Here is a 15,584-nt window from a genome sequence, read left to right as displayed (position 1 = left end):
GCATCCCATATGGGTGCCGGTTCGAGTCCCAGCTGCTCCTCTTCCCATCCAGCTCTCTGCTATGGCCTGGGAAAGCAGTGGAAGATGGCCCAAGTCCTTGGGCCGCTGCACCCATGTGGGAGACCTGGAGGAGGCTCCTGGCTCCTGGCTCCAGATCAGCACAGCTCCGGCTGTTGCGGCCAATTGGGGCGTGAACCATTGGATGGAAGACCTCTGTCTCTCTCTGCCTCTCCTCTCTCTGTGTAACTCTGACTTTCAAATAAATAAATAAATCTTTAAAAAAAAAAGAAGAAGAAGTGACACGGTGTATGTGTGTGTGTGTGTGTGTGTGTGTGTGAGAGAGAGAGAGAGAGAGAGAGAGAGAGAGAGATCTTTACTACGCTGCCACATGCTTGGGCATCTTCTACACATTACAAACAAATCAATGTCATAGCAACTGGTGTGTAGCATCACGGGACCCTGCCTTCCGCCGTAACCGATGTGCACGCCAGACGATGCGCACTGCACGTGTCTGCGAGCTGACAGCTGAGCCTGGAGGAGTATGCGGCACGCCCGCGCGGGCCTGCACTTCCACGGCACTGCTAAGCCAGGGGATTCTGATCTGCGGCTTAAACTCTACCCAGGGTGCAGAGAATAGACCAGGCTGAGGTCCGCCTCCCAGCACCAGTGCAAAACAACTCAGGACACCACAGGGCCAGGGCCAGCCTTCCAGTGCGAGAACGGACGTGACACCCACTCCTACCCCCTGCACCGGGAGTGGCTTCTATCTAGAAACTGGCTCTACGTACCGGGAAGAGGGGGAACGGGAGATGGCCCACGGAGTATGCAGTCCACAAACTTACACGTGTCTAAATAGTAACCTGAATTAGGTTACAGAAATCACACAGCCAGGAGTCTCACTGAAGCAAACATGAGTTGCCTTCAAAGAGCCCCCTCCCCGTTGGGCGTTGTGGCTCAGGGTGTGAGATGCCACGTGGGACGCCCACATCCCAGACTAAGCTGGGTCCAAGTCCCAGCTGCGCTTCGGATCCAGCTTCCTGCTAACGCACACCCCGGGAGGCAGCAGGTTGTGCCTCAAGCATTTGGGTCCCTGCCGCCTGCGTGGGAGACCCAGTTTCAGGTTGCTGGCTTCATCCTGGCCCAGCCCCAGCTGTTCAGGTATTTGGGGAGGAAACTAGCACACAGAAAAATCTCTCTCTCTCTCTCTCTCTTTCTCTTTCACTGCCTTTTAAATAAATAGAAACTAATAAAACTTTCAAAGAAGAAATCCCGCTCATTTCAGGCCTCAAAAAGTTCCACATGAGTTCATTCAAAAATCACGAAACTCAACACTGTGACACACCACAAACGACAGCTGGCATTTATTCGACCCTAGAAAGGGAAGTTTATGGAGACTTTGAAACACCAAATACATACTTAAATTTGTTTATGTAAAAGGAATTGAAGAGCTAACACATTTTGCAAACATGACTACTTTTTTTAACGACAAAGATGTTGAAACAGACAGAACGGTTTGGCCATGTTCTGGGCTGAAGTATCTCGGAGGGTGTCCTCCACATCACGCCACGGATTCCGACACCTCTCAAGGTGCACCTCTCACAACCAGGGACATCTGTCTTACATGCGTCACAACGCCAGCGTCACATCTAACAAAATTAACACACAGCCCGTTCCACAATAACCATTGCTCTAGTGCTTTCAAAATGGTCTTTTTTTCCTTTTTTCTCACAGCTGGTTTTTTTAACAGCCAGCCCCGCAGGCTGCATGTGGCCATCTGTCTCCTTCATCCTTTGACTGTGGGGCGGGGCTTCCTTCCTCCTCTCCTGCCCCCTGCCCCCTGCCCTCGCCACCACCCGCAATGGCTGCAGGTAATGCCCATCTGCTCTCCTACCCTCTTCCTGCTTAACAACACTCCAGCTACATAGCGAAGATCCTGGCACCGGCTTTGAACACTCACCCGTTGTGGGGAAGCCAGGCAAGACACTTGGACTTGATCCTTGGGCACTACTCTCTGGAGAGCCAGAGAGAACAAGCACTGGCCTCAGGTCTAACTAGCGAGAGCACAGAGACAGCGGGGGCACTGACATGGCTCCTGGGTGAGCCACACCAACACTGGAGCGCTGCCATCCGGCAAATTTGAACAGCCATGCCCTGTAGTGGCCGGTGTACCGGGCAAGGTGGCACCTGGCAATGCTCTGGCCAGGCCCTACCTGCTCTTTCTACCTAACCAGCACTGCTCCTCCAGGTGACAGGGCCTCCCTTCCCTGCCCTGCACTAGCACCACCTCCCCGGCCGGGCCTGTGACTCTGGCCTGGCGTGAGGAGGGCACACAACAACCAGGGCGGGTCAGGGCAGAGTGGGGTGCCAAGAGGAACTCCTGATTGAGAAGAGACACGCTGGCTGAGTTTGTCACTGTGTGGACGCAGTCTGCTTAGCAGGGAAGCCGTCGGAGCGGGAGGCAGAAGCAGGGGGTGACAATTTGTCGGGGCTATTATCTGAGCACCTAGATCTGACCTTCCTGAAGTCGTCAGTCTCTCGACACTTTCCAGTCACACACACTCATGGCCTCCCTTCTGTAGCTGATGTCAGTGTGAGTTAAGTTTTCATCGTTTACCGCCAGAAACGCCTGACCCATGCGGGCTAAAAACTGCATAGAATCCCCTTCTATTCCTCTCCACCCGCTGAGTTATTAGCTGTAAAACTCAGCCCAGAGGCCGGCATCACCGTGTAGCAGATAATGGAAATGTGGCATCCATAAGGGTGCCAGTTTGTGTCCCGGCTGCTCTACTTTTTTTTTTTTTTTTTTTTTTTGACAGGCAGAGTGGACAGTGAGAGAGAGAGACAGAGAGAAAGGTCTTCCTTTTGCCGTTGGTTCACCCTCCAATGGTCGCCACGGCTGGTGCACTGTGGCCGGCGCACCGCGCTGATCTGAAGGCAGGAGCCAGGTACTTCTCCTGGTCTCCCATGTGGGTGCAGGGCCCAAGCACCTGGGCCATCCTCCACTGCACTCCCTGGCCACAGCAGAGAGCTGGCCTGGAAGAGGGGCAACCGGGACAGAATCCGGCACCCTGACCTGGACTAGAACCCGGTGTGCCGGCACCGCAAGGCAGAGGATTAGCCTAGTGAGCCGCGGCACCAGCCATGGCTGCTCTACTTTCAATCCAGCTCCCTGCTGATGGCCTGGGAAAGCAGCAGCAGATGACCCAAGTCCCTGGGCCCCTGCACCCCCGTGGGAGACCAGGAGGAAGCTACTGGCTCTGCTCTGACTCTGCTCTGCCCATTGCAGGCAGAGTGAGCCAGCGGATGGAAGTTTCTCTCTCTCTCTCTCCCTCTCTCTCTCTCTCTCTCCTTCCCTCCCTCCCTCTCCCTCTCCCTCTTTCTCTCTCTTTCTCTCTCTCTGTGTAGTTCCTCAAATAAATAACCTTAAAAAATAGAAAAAAACTTTTAAATTAAAAAATAAAAAAGAAAGTTCAAGGCCGGTGCCGCGGCTCACTAGGCTAATCCTCCGCCTGCGGCGCCGGCACACCGGGTTCTAGTCCCGGTCGGGGCACCGGATTCTGTCCCGGTTGCCCCTCTTTCAGGCCAGCTCTCTGCTGTGGCCAGGGAGTGCAGTGGAGGATGGCCCAAGTGCTTGGGCCCTGCACCCCATGGGAGACCAGGAGAAGCACCTGGCTCCTGCCATCAGATCAGCGCGGTGCGCTGGCCACAGCGTGCTGGCCGCGGCGGCCATTGGAGGGTGAACCAACGGCAAAAGGAAGACTTTTCTCTCTGTCTCTCTTTCTGTCTACTCTGCCTGTCCAAAAAAAAAAAAAAAGAAAGCTCAGCACAACCATCACCTCCTCCTTGAAGCCTTCCCAAAGCACCCCGCAGGAGTAACCGAGGTGTTCCCGTAAACCCTGCTAACTACGCCATCCCTGTGCAGCCTGCCGACAGGAGCACATGTGACCGACAGAAAAGTCCCTCCGTGGAGTGCACAGATCTCACAGACTCCACGCCACTGCCTCCCCACCAGTCCTGCTCTGCGGTACGTAGGCACCTGCCCGGGGGCCTCGGGCACCAGAAGGAATTTTCCACTTTGAGGGGAAGCAGAATCCCGCAGCACAAAGCGTTACTCTGGTGAATCTGGTGTGAGAGTGAACTGCGGGAGGCCCGACCCCCCTGAGAGGACATGGATCTTCGGAGTGGACAGCCCAGCCCCGGAGTCCAAGGCGAGCGCCCCAGACACCACAGCCGGCTCTGCCCCACCTGGTAGGACCCTCTGATGACGGCGATGGCGTCGGCCAGCTGCTGGTAGAAGCACTTCCTCATGTTGTCCTCGTTCTGCAAGCCACAAGGACAGAGGGTTAGCACCAGGGCGCGTTCCCAACGCCACTCACGTGCGCTGGTGGGGGCGGCGGGGGGACTTCCGGTGGAAAAACCAGCAGCCCGAGTTCTGAGAGCCCTTCTCCCTCCCAGCAGCTCGGGCAGCGCATTCAGACTCTCCACGGGCTCCACCCAAAGTCACAGGGAGGCCACAGGTCGTCTGAACCCTTCATTTACACGACAGCTCAATTCTCCCTGTGTCTTCCTAGCGCTGCTTTCTAAACAGCGGTGGCGTCTGTTTCTGCCTCCTTCTCTTCCCCTGGTCCTTGAGCTTCTGTCATGGGATATGCTCAGAACTCTACATACAGTGGCCAATCTGTAAGCAAGAATCATTAATCCAATACGTTGGTTGATCTGCTGAGGATAACCATGAAAGACATTTTTTGTATGTTTTTGTAATGCCCCTGAGACCGATATCAATTTGGATCCCATCCTGAAGGCCAGGCAGCCTTGAATGGAAGCCAATGCCAGTGTCCTTGGGCCCCGACGGCCACCAGACTTCCCACTGGCAAACTGTTTCCTTCTCTATGGATCAAGGAAAACAGAATTTCCAGTTTAGGATGTTGAGGGAATTTAGAGAGCAAAAATATTGAAAAAGCTTAGCATAGTACCTAAAGTGGTGTGGCCAACAAGAAAATGAGGGATTTTGTTGTTGTCGTTGTTGTCTGTTGTTTTGGATTAGCATGTAACACGTGTGCACGTTTATGGGCTACAGTACGGTCTGCTATACACACAGACAATCGTACCAGGCAGTAAGCCTTAGATAAGGGAATTTTGTTATTGTTAACACAGAAGTAACAGTGATGCCTGCTCCTAGCAACAGGCGAGTGTGCTACCCTGAACAAAGATTATAGGAAATTGCTTGAAGTGGCTGTTTTAGTGTCTTTGGCTCCCACAGAGCCAGAACTGTGGGGTCAGAGCGAGAACTCCAAGCACCAGGCAGTGAGGGCTGGAAACGGAGCCCTGCTGCTTCCTAACCGGTGACTTGAGCAAGCTGGTCAGCCCTCCTGTAAAACAGGAGACACAGTCAGACCTACGCTGTAAGGTCGGCGTGAGGATTAAATGAGCTCCTACACAAAGCACGTACGGAAGTTCCTGACACAGGAGAGCCACGTGCATTAGCCCCACATGTATGGGGCACGATTCACACGAATCAAACCGCCCTGCTAAATTCCAAACGCAGTGCTACAGGTCCGCGCGCAAGGCCCGCCCGCCTGCAGGCCAAGCGGGGGTCTACCTGCTGGTAGTGCTTTTCCACTTCCAGGATCCTGTCGCGCAGAGTGTTGAAGAGGTTTAGCGACTGCTCCTTAAGCTGGTCCTCAAACCTCAACTGCAGCAGCTGTCTGAGGAAGCCGAAGTCCATCTGGATGGATCTGACCATCTGGAGAAGGAAACACGCGTTACCGAGAGGGAGGCAGGGCCGTCTGCCGCAAGAGTGCAGCGTGCTCTCTCTCTCTGTGTGCGTACAATCTGGAAGCCTGGCCAGAGGCCGGTCCTACTTTTTGGATCACCTGTCAGTCTGTGCATGCTGGGGAGTCTCACCGAATGGCGCCTGAACTTTCAACGGGAGTTCATTTGCCAAGCTAACAGAGGAGGGCGGAGGTGGTCCCTGTAGTTTCCTTCCACACAGAATGAGATTTCTGCACTAACAGACAAGAGTCTTTTGTCGTGCCTCAAAATGCGTGCATGGACTCACTTGAAGACATGGATTTTGGGGACAGCGCTGTGGCATAATGGGTAAAGCCACTGCCTGCGGCACCGGCATCCCAAATGTGTGTCTGAGTCCCGGCTGCTCCGCTTCTGATCCAGCTCCCTGCTAATCCACCTGGGAAGGCGGCAGAAGATGGCCCATGTGGGACACCCGGAGGAAGCTCCTGCTTCCTGGCTTTGGACCAGCACAGCTTTGGCCATTGAGGCCATTTGTGGAATGAACCAGTGGGTGGAAGATCTCTCTCTGTCTCTCTCTTTTTCTCTCTCTGTAACTCTTCAGAAAAGTAAAATAAAAAATCCTTTTAAAAAAAAAAAAGACATGGATTTCAGATCAGAAAAGACAGACAGGAATCAATGTTTGCTGAGAATCTGTTAGCCATAGATTTATTTAAAAAATAACTTACCCTGTGCTTGTTTGCTGTTTCACTGATTTGAAAGACAGACACAGAGAGAGCAATCTTCCATCCACTGGTTCATTCCCCAAATGCCCACGACACCTAGGGCCGGGGCCAGATTGAAACCAGAGGCCAGAAATTCCATGCAGCTCTCCCATACGGATGGCAGGACCTCTCACCTGCTGTCCCCAAGAGGGCATTAGCAGGAGGCTGCAATAGGAGGTGGAGTCAGGATCCGACATGGAATGCAGCCGTCCCAAGCAGCAAGTTAACCACTGTGCCTGCCCTGGCCATGCGGCTAAATACTATAACCGGCGTGTCGACCCCGAACCATTTGTGATCGAGACACAGCGCGTGCGTGTCCTCTGCCAGCTCCTGAAAATGATCTTCCCCCACTCTCAGAACGCCCATGGCTTTTCTGTTTGTGCTTGGGAGCAGAGTGCCCTCCCACCACTAGAACACTGCCTCCAGGCAGCTGGTCGTTAGAATGCTTCCAATCACCCTGCAGGGCGCCCGTTCTCCCTGGACCGCACTAGGAGGCCCGTAGGCGGCAGCTGCCCATCCTTAAAGACAAGACGGGGGGATTCCTTCTTGGGCTTTCCCTTCTCCCTCACCTCTTCCTCACGCCCCAGCACCTGAGTCGCCACCAGGCACACGGCGAAGGGAACAGAGGAGCACAGCTGGGCCCTCCGGCAGGGGCAGCCTCACCCAGGTCTGGCTGGGCACGAGAACCAGCTGTTCCCTGGGCACCACAGTGGCTCCCCTGGGCACTCCAGCTGCCAGGGCTCGCCCCTGTGTCCCCCAGCAGTGGCAAATGTGTTTCAAACCCCCACAATCCCACCTTCCTAGCTTTGAGCTAAGGAAGCCCGGCTGCCCCTTCTTCTATAAGGGCCATGCCAGTAGTTCTTTTTTTGTCTAATAATTTCTTTTTTAATTTTCATTTTAATTTGAGAGACAGAGACAGACAGAGAGGTCTTCCATCCCCAAATGTCCACAACAGCCAGGGTTAGGCCAGGTCAAGCCCAGGAGCCTGGAACTTAATCCAGGAACCCAAGTACTTGAGCCATCACCTGCTGCCTCCCAGGGTTTGCATTAATAGGAAGCTGGATCAGCTGTGGCGCAGTGGGGTAACACCCTGGCCTGAAGTGCTGGCATCTCATATGGGCGCTGGTTCAAGACCCGGCTGCTCCACTTCCCATCCAGCTCTCTGCTATGGCCTGGGAAAGCAGTGGAAGATGGCCCAAGTCCTTGGGCCCCTGAACCACGTGGGAGACCTGGAAGAAGCTCCTGGCTCCTGGCTTCAGATCAGCGCAGCTCTGGCCACTGCAGCCAACTGGGGAGTGAGCCAGCGGATGGAAGACCTCTCTCTGTCTGTCTGTCTCTCTTTCTCTGCCTCTCCTCTCTCTGTGTAACTCTGACTTTTAAATAAATAAATCTTTTTTTTTTAACGACAGTCTCCAGGGGAACACGTCAGAGTTCACACAATAACATTTGCAACATAATCCCAATGATTTCATAGTCACCCCCCGAAAAAAGGAAAATTTGATCCAATCTCAAGAAAAAGGATGACTGAAACCAATCCCAATATTACCAAAATGATGGGATTCCCAGGAAAAGATTTTAAAGCAGCTATTATAACTATGCATGCTGGAGTGGAGGAAAATATGGTTATGATAAATGGGGGCAAAAAAGGGAAACAGAAACAGAAATAGAAACTATGACAAAGAAAGCAAACTCTAGAGTTGAAAATATATCTGAAACTAAAACTTCACTGGAAGTATTTAAAAGAATAAAGATAGAAAAAGGGGTATGTGAACTTCAAGACAGATCAACAGAAGAATAATTTTATAATTGGATAAACTGGGGCAGGTGTTTGGCATAGCAGTTAGTTAAGGTGCTACTTGGAATGCTGTATGCAGTACCAGAGTGCCTGGATTCAAACCCTGGCTCTACTCCCAACTGCAGCTCCCTGCTAATGCACACCCTTGGCTCAAGTACTTGAGTCCCGTTCATTTGTGTGAGAGACCGGGATTTAGTGCTGGGCTCGCAGCTTTAAAAAAGTATTTATTTTACTTGAGAGTCAGAGTGACAGAGAGAGAAAAGGAGAGACAGAGAGTGAGATCTTCCATCCACTGGTTCATTCCTGAGATGGCTGCACCAGCCAGGGCTGGGACAGGCAGAAGCCAGGAGCCAGTAGCTTCTTCCAGGTCTACCATGTGGGTAGCAGGGGCCCAAACATGTGGGCCATCTTCTGCTGCCTTTCCCAGGTGCATTAGCAGAGAGCTGGATTCAAAGTGGAGCAGCCAGGACTCAAACTGGTGTCTACATGGGAAGCCAGCATCGCACTATGCTACAACATCAGCCCTATAAATCTTTAAAAAAAATGAAAAAGGGAATATAACTATAGATACAGTAAAAGACCTTTTTGAAATAAGAGAAAATAACATTAAACTAATAACTTGAAGATCTAGCAAAAGAAATACTTGCATAAAGAAATATCAAGACTGATCCCAGAATATACTCATAACCAAACGACAACAGCAATGAAAGTCAGCACAGTTTCACAGGCAACTTTTAGCAAACCTTGAAGAGACACCTGATCCAAGTCCCGGGCCACGGAGCTCCAGGAATAGAGCAGGGGGCGCCACCCACCTCACTGCATGAGGGTGCTGTGACTGTGGTGCCAGGACTGAACAGCAGCAGGGCCAGAAAAGAAAATTACAGGGCAGTGTCACTTAGAAACGCGAACGCACTCCTCGGTAAACTATCAGCAAATAAGGCACAAAGCAGTATCACAATCCAGTCAGGCTCGTTCCAGGAACTCGAGGATGGCTTAGCTTACAAAAGCCAAGTTTTGCCGGCACCGCGGCTCACTAGGCTAATCCTCCACCTAGCGGCGCCGGCACACCGGGTTCTAGTCCTGGTCGGGGCGCCGGATTCTGTCCTGGTTGCTCCTCTTCCAGGCCAGCTCTCTGCTGTGGCCAGGGAGTGCAGTGGAGGATGGCCCAAGTGCTTGGGCCCTGCACCCCATGGGAGACCAGGAGAAGCACCTGGCTCCTGCCTTCGGATCAGCGCGGTGCGCCAGCCGCAGTGGCCATTGGAGGGTGAACCAACGGCAAAGGAAGACCTTTCTCTCTGTCTCTCTCTCTCTCTCACTGTCCACTCTGGCTGTCAAAAAAAAAGCCAAGTTTTGCCCCCTCCAATAAAGAAGAACAGTCATATGACCACATGATCATCTCAACAGATCCATGGAAAACATCCAATCATTTGTGATTAAAAACACCAACACTTCATTAGGGGCAGATGTCTGGTATGGCAATAAAGTCACCACTTAAAATGCCTGCATCCCGTATCAGCGTGCAGGGTCAAGACCTGGCTCTCCCACTGCCCATCCGTCTCCCCTGCTAATGCGTTCCCTGGGACACAGCAGCGGGTGATGGCTCAAATACTTGGCTCCCTGTTATCTATATGGGAGACCTGGATGGAGTTTCAGGCTCCTGGCTTTAGTCTGGCCCCAGCCCTGGCTGTTCCGGGCATTTGGGGAGTGAGCCAACAGATGGAAGATCTCTCACTCTGTCTCTCTACCTTTCAAATAAAATGAAAAAAAAAATTAACCTAGAAAAACCAATTCATTAATTAGAAACAGAAAGAAAATTTTCATCTGATTTCAACATGTATAGGATTTTACTTTCACTATTGTGGGGAGCAACTCGGACTAGACTAAGTTACTGGAATTAAGACTTATTCTATGCATCTGCTCTCCCACAGTATGGCGCTGGGAGAGAAGAAAACAGCTTCTACACAGCTGCCTCCAGTTCAGCTAATAAACTGTAGGACTTGCTCCTGATTGGAGGAGAGCAGCGTACTCGGCGTGTGGGCAGCCGAGTTGGGATTGGCAGAGGAGGACTATAAAGGAGGAGAGAGACGGCATGCACCAGGAACATCTAAGGGGAACATCTAGCTGAAGGAACACCTGTGCAGCCCCGAGAAAGCCGGCCGGCGGTGTGCCGCTCCCCTGCGGAAGTGGGGAAAGTGGCCAGGGGGAACCACCCTTCCACGGAGGTGGAAGGGATAGTAGCCAACCCGGGAGGAACCAGCAGCAAACCCGGGGAGGGCCGAGCAGACGAAAGAACAGCGCAGGGTCCTGTGTCGTTCCTCCACGAAGACGGGGAGCGACATAATGGTGCCGTGACTCGGATATGAAGCCTAGGCAGGGTTTAGTGTCGTTCCTCCACGAAGAGGGGGAGCGACACACTATAACAAAAATTCCAAATAACAGACATATAAATGAGCCATAAATGCAGCTTTCCTTCATTAGCAACCTGCCTAGACAGTGGGGAAAATGATCTAAGATTCCACTGTTTATCTCGCTGGGGTCCAAATGTGTTCTGTATTCTGAGGGCCACAGGGAAGGCAAGGAGGGAGGAGGGGAGGGAGACAGGGGGGAAGGAAGGAAGGAAGAGGGAATGAAGGAGGCAGGGAGGGACAAGAGGAGGGAGGGAAGGAGGGAGGAAGGGAAGGAGGGAGAGTGGGGGGGAGGGAAGAGGGCAGGCAGGCAGGAGGGAGGGACAGAGGGGAGGAGGGGGGAAGGAGGGAGGGAGGGGCAGGAGGCAGAGGGTGCATATGAACTGACTGTTGATGAGTTACCCAAAGCTGCCACGTGCCTTCTCCATGGAAATCCTACTGACCAAAGCTTAGTCACTGGGACAGCCTAGTTACCAGGGGATAAAACTGAAAACTTCTCTCAGGCAGCTGTCACACATGAAGCGACAACTTGGCAGGAACGTGGGAAAGGTGCCCTTAGAGCCAGCAGTGGGAGTGTTGTCGGAGCGACACAGGGCAATTCGGTCCTGAACCCCACGGTAACTGATGCACACATCCTCCGACCAAAACTCCACCCTTGGACACTGGCACCACAGAGTCACTGGCAGGAGAGCATGGGCAGGACTCGTCCAAGGCCGTCACTGGGGGCGGCTCACTGTGTGATGCGCATCTTGCGACACAACATCCGTTGACAGAATGAGGAGTCTTTAGGTACCAGGGCGGAACAATTTCTGAATTATATCCAGTGAAAAACAGCCAAGGCCAGGCAGGGGAGAGTATCTGCAGTGGAATGTGACATCACGTCACAGAGTTCTGTAATTAGATGGCTGATGTACATGAAATGTTCCCTTCCTCTACAACCGAAAAAGATCTAAAGGGAAGATGTGAGAATGCAGATTTGACAAAGCTCTACGCTGGACGGCAAGTAGATCCCTCTGCATGCGTAAAGTATGCTATAGCGTGTTCAATGTCTCACACAGAGAAAACGCTCATGTCAAAGACTAAGCAAGCATATCCCCAAACAAGGTGACATATGTAGGCATGCCACATTAAGACAAAAATACAAATAAGAGCTTACATTAACTTAAAAAAAAAACACACACACAACTCACATCAGTTTTTCAACGATGCTAAGATTTTTAAAATTTTAACCATTTCAGTTCTGCAATGAAAGCGACATGAAGGCAAATAATATCTAAAGACCATCTCAGAAGTTTAAGAATCAATACAGTGTTACCTGCGCTAACTCCTGCGTAGACGAACTTAATTCTTTCACCGGCAAAATTTCACTGTAGTCTGTTTGTGTCGCATGGTCTGTGTTGAAAAAGCCCACCTTCAAGTCATCAGAAATGTTATATCTAGGGGGAAAAAAAGGGTTAAATGCACTTTACATCGTAGATATTTTCTTTTTTTTTTTATTATTATTATTTTTGACAGGCAGAGTGGACAGTGAGAGAGACAGAGAGAAAGGTCTTCCTATGCCGTTGGTTCACCCTCCAATGGCCGCCGCTGCAGCCGGCGCACCACGCTGATCCGATGGCAGGAGCCAGGATCCAGGTGCTTTTCCTGGTCTCCCATGGGGTGCAGGGCCCAAGCACCTGGGCCATCCTCCACTGCACTCCCTGGCCACAGCAGAGGGCTGGCCTGGAAGAGGGGCAACCGGGACAGAATCCGGCGCCCCGACCGGGACTAGAACCCGGTGTGCCGGCGCCGCAAGGTGGAGGATTAGCCTATTGAGCCACGGCGCCGGCCCTATCGTAGATACTTTCTTAGGAATGTACATGAATGTGTACGGTTGGGGTAAGTCCTATTATATTTTCAATATTCTGGGGCCAGCATTGTGGCACAGCAGGTTGAACCACTGCCTGTGGGCCCTGTGATTACGTCCCGGCTGCTCCACTCCTGATGCAGCTCCCTGCTGATGCACCTGGAAAGGCAGTGGAGGATGGCTCAGTGGTTGGGCCCCCGCGCCTACGTGGGAGACCCTGATGAAGTTCCTCGCTCTGGGCTTCAGCTCGGACCAGCCCTGGCTGTTGTGGCCATTTGGGAAGTGAACCGGCGAATGGAAAGTATCTCTCCCTCTCTCTCTCTCTTTCTGTAACCCTTCCTTTAAAATAAATAAATAAATCTTTAGAAAAATTTAAGGGGTTGGTGAATGACATTCAGTAGGAATCCATGGATTACCAGTAGCCCGGGACTGTGGCACACTGTTCTCTAGACGCCCATTTTATTTTTTCTGAATATGATTCATATTCTATTTATATATTTATATATATTATATATTTATATATTTTATATATTTATATTTAATTATTTTAACTTATTTTATTATTTATTTATATCAAGTATATCTATAGATATATATTATATATTATATGTTTATATATTCATATTCTATTATATATTTATATTTATATATAATAGTTTGATTCATACTCTATTTACAGCCCCTTCTATTTATAGCTTATCTATTATTGTTTCCTGTGCTACTGTTGGTGGAATAGGTTCAGCAAGATTTGTCTCCCCAAAACTCATATAGCTGTATGAACTCTGAAGTCAACAGATTAAGGGCAGAGACTTGACCCAATGGTATCTGAGAGGTGGGACCTGTGGGAGGTCTTTGGATCACGGTGGGTGGGGGGGTACCCTGGAGGGCGGTTCCCACAGCGGGTTTGATGACTTCAGTTCAGGTCAGCATATGTTCTCTTTTCTACTTCCTGCTTTGTGATGTCAGCATTTGCATATAACTGGCACACATTCACCGGTATTCCTTAAGTCACTGCTAGATTATTTATAATATCTGACACAAGATGAACGCTATGCAACTAGTTGCTATGCTGTATTGTTTAGTAAATGTCAGTATAGATGTGATTTTTAAAACTGTATTAAGTCCCTGGCTGGTTGAATCCACAGATGCAGAACTCACAGATAGGGAAGGCTAAGGGTACGAGTAGAAAAACACATAGACAGATAGACAAATAGTTACAGGTATAATTGTGTGCGTGTGTGTATATAAATATATCTACACATATACATTTTTAGAAAATATTTACTTATCTGAGAGCCAGACAGTGAGACAAAGAGTGAGCTCCCATCCCCTGGTTCACTTCCCAACGCCTGCAACAGCCAGGGGGCCAAAGCCAGTAGCCAGGAACTACCTGGGCCTACCACGTGGGTTTCTGGAACCCAAATGCTTGAGCCACCACCACTGCCCCCTGGGTCTGCATTAGCAGGAAGCTGGAGTCAAGAGCTGGAGCCAGGAGCCAAAGCCAGGCACTTCAATGTGGGATGCCGGTGTCTAACCAGCATCTTAATGCTGTGCCAGAGGCCCACCCCCACGTATGCCTGTACACATTTGTTTCTATTATGCTCCATGAGGGGCTGGAACAATGATACCCCGAAGCAGTGAGCACACCAAATGCCAAGAGGTTGCTTTCTAAATACTATCCTCAATCAGAAGGACCCAAGGCTCCTTGGGGAACATGAGCTGTCGATGACATTGGGGTGGGGGGTGTCAATATATTCTTGCTTAGGAAGAGAAAAGTCTGCAACATCCACCCACTAAATAAAAATTTATTACACTGGAAAGCATCACAAAATTAAGACAGAGAACCTTGGACGACACCAACACAAGGCGACCAAGGTTAATGCAGAAAATGACTGAACAACTGTGCCTGCTCAACCGGAAGCAGAGCTCCTGGTCAGGGCGCTCCTGCCTGGAACACAGCCTGAGCCCCTAGGGAGGAGCGTCCCCGGGCCCAGGCAGGGCTGGGCGTCCACAGGACACAGCCCGAGCCCCTAGGGAGGAGTGTCTGTGGGCCCAGGCAGAACTGGGCGTCCACAGGACACAGCCTGAGCCCCTGGGGAGGAGCGTCCCCGGGCCCAGGCAGGGCTGGGCGTCCACAGGACACAGCCCAAGCCCCTAGGGAGGAGCGTCTGTGGGCCCAGGCAGGGCTGGGCGTCCACAGGACACAGCCTGAGCCCCTAGGGAGGAGCGTCTGTGGGCCCAGGCAGAACTGGGCGTCCACAGGACACAGCCCAAGCCCCTAGGGAGGAGCGTCCATGGGCCCAGGCAGGGCTGGGCGTCCGCAGGACACAGCCCAAGCCCCTAGGGAGGAGCGTCCATGGGCCCAGGCAGGGCTGGGCGTCCACAGGACACAGCCTGAGCCCCTAGGGAGGAGCGTGCGCGGGCCCAGGCAGGGCTGGGCGTCCGCAGGACACAAATTCTGTCATTCCCAGAAGTGTCAGGGACATGAGAGACGGGGAAAGGATGAGGAACTCCGGCAGAATGAATGTCTGAAAGGCCAACGTGTATGTCTGGATAGGCTCCTTGACCAGGTAGGCACAATCTGAATGGGCATGTGGGCTGGACGGGAGTTCTGTGCAATGCTGATCTCCCGCTGTGGAGAGACAGACGGTAAACGGGGCCTGAATGTGAGTGTGTATGCACGTGTGTGTGTGCACCAGTGTAGTGGGAGCACGACGAAGCTGGAGATCGAGTTGCTGCTTCCAGTGCCGGCATCCCGTATCAGGGCGCCAGTTCAAGTTCCAGCTGCCCCACTTCCAATCCAACTCCCTGCTCATGGGCCTGGGAAGACAGCCAAACATGGCTCAAACACCTGGGCACTGCCACCCATGTGGGAGACCAGGACGCAGCTCCCGACTCCCCGCTTCAGCCTGGTCAGATCTGGCCGTTGTGGCCATCTGGGAAGTGAACTAGCAGATGAAAAGTCGGTCTCCCCCTACCCCCGCCGTGTGTGTGTGTGTGTGCCTTTCAAATAAATACATCTTTTT

At 51.8% G+C, this 15,584-nt stretch overlaps 1 protein-coding gene across 2 annotated transcripts in view; it reads right to left on the bottom strand.

Moving 5' to 3' along the window:
* C13H10orf67 (chromosome 13 C10orf67 homolog) overlaps window positions 1–15,584 on the bottom strand; it is a 119,155-nt gene that overhangs the window by 100,119 nt on the left and 3,452 nt on the right. For both annotated transcript variants that reach the window (XM_070056147.2, XM_089312445.1), the window contains exons 2-4: window positions 12,028–12,148; window positions 5,600–5,743; window positions 4,246–4,320 (exon numbers count right to left, since the gene is read on the bottom strand). In XM_070056147.2, the coding sequence (XP_069912248.2) occupies window positions 4,246–4,320; window positions 5,600–5,743; window positions 12,028–12,148 (340 nt within the window). The remainder of the gene's footprint in view (window positions 1–4,245; window positions 4,321–5,599; window positions 5,744–12,027; window positions 12,149–15,584) is intronic.

This window comes from Oryctolagus cuniculus, chromosome 13 (genome assembly GCF_051225735.1).
Source record: "Oryctolagus cuniculus isolate XC-2025 breed Fujian yellow rabbit chromosome 13, ASM5122573v1, whole genome shotgun sequence".
NCBI classification, from domain to species: domain Eukaryota; kingdom Metazoa; phylum Chordata; class Mammalia; order Lagomorpha; family Leporidae; genus Oryctolagus; species Oryctolagus cuniculus.
Note: the sequence above shows the minus strand (reverse complement) of the source record. Positions and strands in the feature narration are given on the sequence as shown.